Here is a 9,142-nt window from a genome sequence, read left to right on the forward strand (position 1 = left end):
TTTCCAGTGCCTCATCAATGTTATTGCTGCTGGATCTCAGTGCTGCTTTTGATACTGTCGACCACAACATCTTACTTGTTCGTCTGGAATGCATTGGTATCTCAGGAACTGTACTCTCATGGTTTAGGTAGTACCTGTCAGACAGGATGCAATGTGTTAACTATGGCAATCTGACCTCTAAACAATCTAATGTCCCCTGTGGTGTTCCACAGGGCTCTGTACTTGGCCCCCTTCTTTTTAGTATTTATATGATCCCGCTTGGTGACATTATCCGCAAGTATAATATTAATTTCCATTGCTATGCAAATGACCCTCAACTGTATGTGCCACTGGAGACAACTGGACAGTTACGTTGTAGAAATCTGGAGGCTTGACTTACTGAGATTTAAAGATGGATGTCACTTAATTTTTTGCGCCTTAACCCAGAAAAAAATGAAATGTTGATTATTGGTCCAGCTCACTGTCGTTAGTTGTTTTCAAACACTACCCTGAACTTAGACAAATGTAATATCACCCATAGTGACTCGGTCAAAAATCTAGGTGTTATATTTGATCCTAATCTGTCGTTTCAGTCACACATGAAAAATATTACTAGAATAGCTTTCTACCACCTCCGTAATATTGCTAAGATTCGTTCGATGCTGTCCCAATCAGATGCAGAGGTTTTAATTCATGCGTTTATTACTTCTCGGCTTGATTACTGTAATGTATTGCTTTCTGGTCTCCCGATGTCTAGCATCAAAAGTTTGCAGCTGGTTCAGAATGCAGCAGCTAGACTTTTGACTAAGACCAAAACGTTTGAGCATATTACTCCTGTATTGGCCAACTTGCACTGGCTCCCAGTCCACTTAAGATGTGACTTTAAGGTTCTCTTATTAACATACAACTGTTTGCATTGACTTGCACCCTCTTATCTCTCTGATATGATTTCCCCCTAAGTTTCTGCACGGAGTCTGCGCTCGGAAAATGCCGGTCTACTTGTGACTGTGAGGGCCAAGAAGTCTGCAGGTTTGAGAGCGTTCTCCATCCGGGCCCCGGTGCTATGGAATGCCCTGCCTCCGGAGATAAGATCTGCAACCTCAATGGAAATTTTTAAATCAAGGCTTAAGACACACTTCTATTCCAAAGCTTATGATTGATGCCCACCTCATATTCTGTATTGTCCTGTCTTTTTCCGACTGCCTGCCTGGTGGGTGACACGAAAGAGAAGGACGATTTGAGAAGAATCAGCGGACCAGTGTTTGACCTGAAGCATGTGAACGCCTGCATGGACCAGCTGGCAGAGATGGGAAGCTGCGTCGTGGCCGTCATAGACTTTCTGGACTAGTTTACAGGCTGGGGGCGTCGCTGCTGTCGTGCACTTTCCGGACAAATTTTAAACATGTTACCTAGTGTTTACTATGTTTGTGTACTGTAATGCTAAATGTAATTCACGCTGGTCATCCTGAAAGGAGGATTACCACTTGTGAGGTCCCTTCTCAAGGTTTCTCTTTTTCCTCACGCTGAGGTTTTGAGTTGTTCCTTGCCGGCATGTTGGTTTAAGATCAGGTAATTGTGTGATTGTAAACCTGTGCAGTCCTTTGAGACATTTGTTTGTGATTAAGGGCTATATAAATACATTTGACTTGACTTGAAGTACTCTCCGTGGGATGCCGTAATCAGTCTTGTGCGCATGCGCACTACGCATAGGCAAGGTAGGACCTTTCCGCATAACACCTCTCCGTCCATGCCTAAACTACTCGTGATTGATAAATAACTTTCTTACTACGACTTTAAGTTATGGAGCGCAAACTCCTCCCTCCCTCGCCGAGCTACTTTCATGCATAGGAATGACAAAAGCAGAGCGGCACGAAGAGTAGGAGCTGAAGTTGACAGTTTTGCTGTTTTAAAAACAAACTTCTCGACATTGCAGAGTGGATAAAGCCATCGGTTCTTGCAAAAGGAGGCTGATTTGACTCTCGCTTAATGGGAAGAGCAAAGCAGAAAAAGGGGAAAGCTCTCGGCGTAACCCGAATCCTCTGCACGGCTTCTGCGCTCTCAATTGGCGGGTAAGATGGAGCACCATGGACTTGAGTGTTTTAGGATCATGTAGAAAGCAAACCCAGCGCGTTATGTCTCACGCGGTGGCGGGTGCCAAAAGCGTGGAATGGCTGCAAGTCGAGTTAGAATCAGGCGCCTCTTCGGTGCTTCTGCTTGACTGCCGCGCTCACGAACTGTACGAGTCTTCGCACATCGAGGGCGCCATCAGCGTGGCCGTCCCGGGTTTGATGCTGCGAAGGTTCAAGAAGGGCAACATCCCCGTTCGGACCATTATTCCCAACCACGAAGACAAAGAGAAATTCGTGCGGAGATGTCTAACGGACACGGTGGTCGTGTATGACGAGAGCACGGCGAACTGGTCGGACGGAGGGACTTCGTCGTCTGTTTTGGCTTTGCTTCTTCAAAAACTGCGAGAAGACGGCTGCAAAGCGCACTATTTGGAAGGTGAGACTTGGAAAAAGTTTATATAATGTCGCTTACTCTACTTGACGCTTCGTGTCACTGAAATCCACCAACAGTAGTAAAAGTGTCGTTAAGGTGATATCTCTATTGTCATGTGTCAACATTTAAATACTTTTTAAAACATGACTATCATTTTTTATATATAATTATAGTTTGTGGAACCTTTCAAGCAAGTCAAAAGTGTGCTTGTTTCTAGGATGCAAAGTTCTTAGTGTGCCGCTTAGAATCTCAATTAAAATTCCAAAATGGCTACGCTGTGTTTTGCTGTACTGGAGCAGGCGTGCGTTTCATGAATGGCCTGTCAAGCCAACTGGATTTACTCGTGTACGACGCCCAGGGGCGTTACTGTGAGAAAATAAAATAATTAGTTACAGTCAGTAGGTACTTAATTTTAAGAGAAATGTGAAAGTGCACCCTTATTATAGGCAGGCTTGGAGAGTAACGGAATAAACGAAACCGCGTTTTGTATTCAGGATTCAAAACATTGTGAAAATAAGGATTATTTTGCAGCATTACAATTTCGTTCAGAGCATTTTTATGTTGAACACACTACTTTAATTTTAAAGTGTGAAAGTTTTAAGTCAAGTCATGTTTGTTTGTATAGCCCTTTATCACAAAGAGTCCCAAAGTGCTGCACAGACCACAGATTATTGCAAACTACAGACTATTAATACGCCATCCCCTGATCTAAAACCTACATGAGGGCAAGGAAAAACTCAAAACCTCAACATGAGGTAAATGAAGAAACCTTGAGGAGGGACCGCACATGACATAATTCCTCTTCCAGGATAACCAGGCTGCAATAACAAATAATACACAGATATTGTCAACGTGAACTATAGGTCATTCACAAGCTATAGCAGTGTTTTTCAACCTGTTTTTGAGGCAGGGCATGTTTTTTACATTGGAAAAATTTTGCGGCACACCACTAACCAATGTATGAACATGCGGCTTATTGTCATGTGCGGCTTATGTGCGCACAAAAGTTTTATTTTATTTATTTATTTATTTATTTATTTATTTATTTATTTATTTTTTTTTTTAATGTACTGGGTGCGGCTTATAATCAGGTGCGCATTATAGTCCGAATTTTACGGTATAGGACCAATAACGTTGCAAAACGGAAACGGCCATGTGATTCAAGTGCAACGAGAAAACATCAACAAACAATTATGAAGAAATGAAAAAACATGAAATGAAATGATGAATGCAATTTAATGCCCGGACGCATTTCAAGCATCCTTCTAAGCATCCATCCATTCATTCACTTCATGCACTCATTCAAATGTATCTTACAATTACATATACATAATGGACTCACATTATGTCTCATAACTTGAATTACTGACACTAGAGAAACAGAGAGGGATGACAAGTAGTCCCAGAATGATGTGGAAATTTAGGGTTAGGGTTAGTGAACACTTTGTGTTTTTAAACAATATTAAAGTTCTTAATGTTCTTTTGGTGCAATTTTAATGTGAAGTAAAGAAACACATCCTATCTGCCATGTCAAGTCAAGTCATTTTTATTTGTATAGCCCTAAATCACGAAGAGTCTCAAAGGGCTTCACAGATTATTACACTATATTACACAGACTATTTTTCAGCCGACGAGAAGAGTAGGTTATTCATATGCTATGGAGTAGAAGTGAGTTTTAAACTTAGATTTAAACATTTCCACTGAGGTGGAATGTTAAGTAAAGAAACACATCCTATCTGCCATGTGAAAAGTTTTATTTTTGCTCAAAACACGAAAATACATGGTTAGAACGTTAGCACTTTTTTGTTGGGCTACAAGCACCTGATCTTGGTTTCCTTTACTTTTTTTTTCAAGGTTACATTGATAATTTATCTTAAACAAAATGTAGTAAATTTATTTATATTTAGTGTCCTCGGGGGACCCCCCCGATGCGTTTGAGGCCCTTGGTGTACGCCTTGGTCAATATCCAGAATCAATAAAAAATCCAGGCAGCACCCGCTGGTGATCAGCTTTTCTTTGCGGTCTTTGGACTTCCCTCGAGTCCGATTTAATTGATCAATTCATTTTCAATGTCACGAGCTGGTAAAGCTACGGGCTGTCGCGTTCGTATTGGTGGCCAGTTGCGCGCCCGGCTACTTGAGTGTTTCACGGTTACACAATCCCACTGCGTTACATCGTGATATTAATTCCATTTTGGTTGATCGTGCAGCCCCTACTTCACTCCACTGACTTTTTATGATTCTCAAAGCAGGAAGCTGATTTTTCTAATGTGTATCATGTTTGCTCTACTCTAGGTGGCTTTGTAAAATTCCACACGGAATACCCAGAGCACTGTGAAACGCTCCTCGACAGCTCTTGTCCTAGCTCCTCGCCCCCGCTCTCCTTTCTGGGCTTCGGCAATCTGCGGATCAGTTCCGACTGTTCAGACGGGGAATCTGACCGTGAACCTGGCAGCGCCACCGAACCGGAAGAAAGCCCTCTACCCAACAATCAACCTGCCTTCCCGGTTCAGATCCTTCCTTATCTCTACCTGGGCTGTGCCAAAGACTCGACAAACCTGGATGTGCTAAGCCAGTATAACATCAAGTACATCCTGAACGTCACACCCAATCTCCCCAACATGTTCGAACATGACGGACGCTTCAGGTATAAACAGATCCCCATCTCCGACCATTGGAGTCAAAATCTATCCCAGTTCTTCCCGGAGGCAATATTATTCATAGGTGAGTGTGCATATGTTATTCATAACACGACACAGGCAAAGCGTTTTATTGTATTTGTAATAAATGGATGGGTGTTTTTGTTTTTAAATATTTGTAAAACATGTCACCATGCGTCAGTGGCAATAAAAAATTGGGTAGTAATGGTTCAAAGTGTATGGAGTCAGATTCTTGGCAAGCACTAAATTCAAAGCCATTTACAGGCAGTGCACACCTACGAACGAGTTCGGTTTCGGACAATCGTCCGTAAGTTGAATTTGTTCGTAAGTTGCTTCAGTGCTATATTTTGTATCTTTATGGTTTATATAAGTATGTTTAAGGCTTGTATAAGTAACCTGTATTGTTTTTTATGGGAAAAAAAACATTTAATAAAATAATATACTCCATAAAGATCAATATAGTGAGGTTTTACTTACTTTCGGGAGTTGCGCTTCCAGAGGTCCTCCTCCGTGTAGTGGCCCAAAAAAAGCGTTCCGACCATTTTCTCAAACACATCAACATTATTCCACTTTCACTTCAAAAGAAACTGCTCACCTCTTCCTCACACTTTACACCAACTATATTGAATGGATGCATGAGACATTAAACAATAAAAATGTCAAAGTTTTTAACACGCTAGCAAATGTGAATTTCCCTTCGGGGATGAACAAAGTATCTATCTATCTATCTATCTATCTATCTATCTATCTATCTATCTATCTATCTATCTATCTATCTATCTATCTATCTATACAGTACAGTACACACATGAACCAGGAAGTAGAAGCCAGATTTCTTCTTCGGTGTGGATGCTGGGTGACCTCTCACAGCGCCACGCGGCGGAAAGAAGCAGTACTGTCCTCGACTCGGGAAAATGTTTACACAATACAAAATCTAGCTTCCAGATATTTTTCCACATCCCGAAAAAAATTATCGTATCTGGCAGAATTCATTAGTCAAATGTACGTAAGTCGGGAGTGTCTTTACAGTAGTGCTGGGTATCAATTTTAACTTACTAAATTGATTGGTAGGTTCCCGTTTAAGTGATCTCATCTCATCTCATTAGCCGTACCGCTTATCCTCATTAGGGTCGCGGGGGGGCTGGAGCCCATCCCAGTCATCTCCGGGCAGTGGGCAGGGGACACCCTGAACTGGTTGCCAGCCAATCGCAGGGCACACAGGGACAGACAACTCATTCGCTCAATCACACCTAGGGACAATTTGGACTGGCCAATTCACCTGAAATGCATGTCTTTGGAATGTGGGAGGAAACCGGAGTGCCCGGTGGAAACCCACGCAAGCACGGGGAGAACATACAAACTCCGCACAGGAAGTCTGGAGCTGGATTTGAACCCACGACAGGTTCCCATGACATGAACAAGCGCTAACCACTGCGCCGCCGTGCTGCCCTCCGTTTAAGTGATATATTTTTTAATTGATCTAATATTTAATACTGTGCATATGTTTCTAGAAAAAAAGCTTCTTGTATATTAAAGGGACCCTGCAACAGATGGCACTGTATTGTGTAGTGCAACCAAAAACAAGTGGTATACGGAAAAATTCAAACTACATAAAAATCAAAGTGAGCAAACCGCGCCATTTTTCCTTCTCACTATTTTGCCCAGCCTTTCACAAGGTCCCCTAAGCAGCAGGATGGTGAAACATCATGTCAACTCCTTTTAGGTTAGCCTCATGGTATGTAAAACAAATACAAAATTCTTAACATAGAAGTATTTTTGAAAATGCATGCTAATGTACTAGTTCATGTTTTTTGCATATTTAAGTCAATATGTTCTTTTTTTTTTTTTTTTTTTATTGAGTTAAGTTTTTTTCTTTACCACTAAGATGCACTTAACTATACACAACGGCCTTTGAAAAATATCTTACATTTCTTATCTGGAAGTTGTAACTGGGCGATTGACTAGTTTTTTTTTTTTTTCGCAAATAAAGGAACGTGTTTAATAGTTCAGGACTTTTAGTAAATGTAAAAATGTTTTTGTATGGTATGGGAAACACTGGGTTAAAAACCAGGAAGGAAATAGCCCTTCCACTCTGTGTTCTGCGCCTGAATGCAGGCTCACTACTGTAGCCAGAGGGTCAGATGAGGCCTATCAGACTTTTTCATCCAGTCCGCCATATGAAAATGTTCGAAACATAATGATTGTATTCATTACATTTGTGTTGGTCCAGGTCTCTTGCTACCTTAGTTTTTTTTAATTTTTAATGATTATTATCCACGCTACATTGTTCTTTTTTGTCTCTCTGTCAAAGTGCCACACCAAACTCTTAAAACGTCTTGCTGGTGTGGTTAATGGCCTGTTTTTCAACCTGTCAAAATGACTGACAACTCTTGAAAAAAAATGTCCTTTTATGTAAACTCTTGCCGACGGTGAAATATAAAAGATGTAACCTGGATTATGTTACCAAAAAAAACCAAACAAAAAAAAACAGGATTTAATTTGTTATGATTATTAACATCCCCTCTCGGGTCCTCACAGATAATATATGAAACTTTGGGTTTGCTTTGGGCTCATTTGTGCAGATCAAGTTAATTTGTCGGGCTCGGGCTTGGTGGCGGGCCTGGGTCTGCTCGGGCTGAAATTTTTTATGCCGGATCCTACCTTTAGTCTAGAGTTCACCTGATATTTGGGGTATGTTTGTTGGGAGTAAACAAATTCCCAAAGTAAGTTTTAAACTTTTTCGTGTCGTAAAGATGAATGGGAAAAAAAATCCTCTTTCCCTCTGGCAGATGAAGCTCGCTCTAAGCAGTGCGGCATCCTGGTGCACTGTCTGGCCGGCATCAGCCGCTCGGTCACTGTCACCGTGGCCTACTTGATGCAGAGACTCAACTTGTCGCTCAACGACGCCTACGATTTGGTCAAGAGGAAAAAGTCAAACATTTCCCCCAATTTCAACTTCATGGGCCAGCTTTTGGACTTTGAGCGGACGCTGGGGCTGCACAGCCCATGCGACAACCGATCCACCAGCGATGAGCAGCTTTTCTTCACCACACCGACCAATCACAATGTCTTTCAGCTGGACACGTTGGACTCTGCATGAGCATCGGTAGTTCTCACTCGCCAACAAGCGGGACTGCTGTCGGGCCTTGCAGAAAATAAGCCATACTTGAGTTGGGCTCTGGTGCCTTGTTGAGTAACACGAGGTATGTGACGTTAACACAGTGGTACTTCTTTTTACGAGCACTTCTAAACAAGAGTATTTTGTTATGAGTTTTATTTCCCAAAAAACTTGCTCCTTATATGTAGACCTATCCAATTCCTGCGCAGTCACAGAGACTGCTCTTGACTGCTTACTGCCGGCATCAGCTAGTTTAGTTTGCACATGCAATCTATCCATCCATCAATCCATCCATTTTCTGTGCCGCTTATCCTGTGGTCCTGGGGGTTCTGAAGCCCATCCCAGCTATCTTCAGACAGTTAGCAGGAGACACCCTGAACTTGTTGCCAGCCAGTCGCAGGGCACACAGAGACAGTCAACTCACTCGCTCATTCACAACTAGGGACATTTGGACTGGCCACTTAACCTGACATACATTTTTTTTTGAATACGGGAGTGGCCCGGCAGGGTATGGGAGAACATGAAAACTCCACACAGGGAGACTGCAGACTGGAAACCATGGACCTCCACACCGTGGGGCTGCGCGCTAAACACCCAGCCGCTGTGCCGCCCTCATGTAAACTACTACGACAGGCTAAAAATTGTGCTGTCATTTTTTTTGTACACTCATTTAAAGTTACGAACTTTAATTTCAAGTGTACAGTAAGTGCTTATGTATCATCAACAGTCTCTCGATTTCATACCTGTCAACTTTTGCCAATTGCTCCCCTTACTAATGATTGCAAATCCTCCTTATTAAGCAATAGTACACCTTACAAACACTCTTAAGGACATGGGTTCAAAACCAGCTACCATCTTTCCTTTGCAGAGTTTGCATGTTCTCT

The 9,142-nt window shown here is 42.1% G+C and overlaps 1 protein-coding gene across 1 annotated transcript; it reads left to right on the top strand.

Moving 5' to 3' along the window:
- Positions 1 to 999: 999 nt before the first annotated feature.
- LOC148368911 (dual specificity protein phosphatase 7-like) lies at positions 1,000 to 8,640 on the top strand. The gene is made up of 3 exons (XM_088330815.1): positions 1,000 to 2,484; positions 4,776 to 5,204; positions 7,930 to 8,640. Exons 1-3 carry the CDS (start codon positions 2,064 to 2,066, stop codon positions 8,238 to 8,240), a joined length of 1,161 nt encoding a protein of 386 aa, XP_088186941.1. The 5' UTR covers positions 1,000 to 2,063; the 3' UTR covers positions 8,241 to 8,640.
- Positions 8,641 to 9,142: the final 502 nt, after the last annotated feature.

The sequence above is a fragment of the Urocampus carinirostris genome, chromosome 3, assembly GCF_059441175.1.
Source record: "Urocampus carinirostris isolate Australia breed hairy pipefish chromosome 3, RoL_Ucar_1.0, whole genome shotgun sequence".
NCBI classification, from domain to species: Eukaryota; Metazoa; Chordata; class Actinopteri; order Syngnathiformes; family Syngnathidae; genus Urocampus; species Urocampus carinirostris.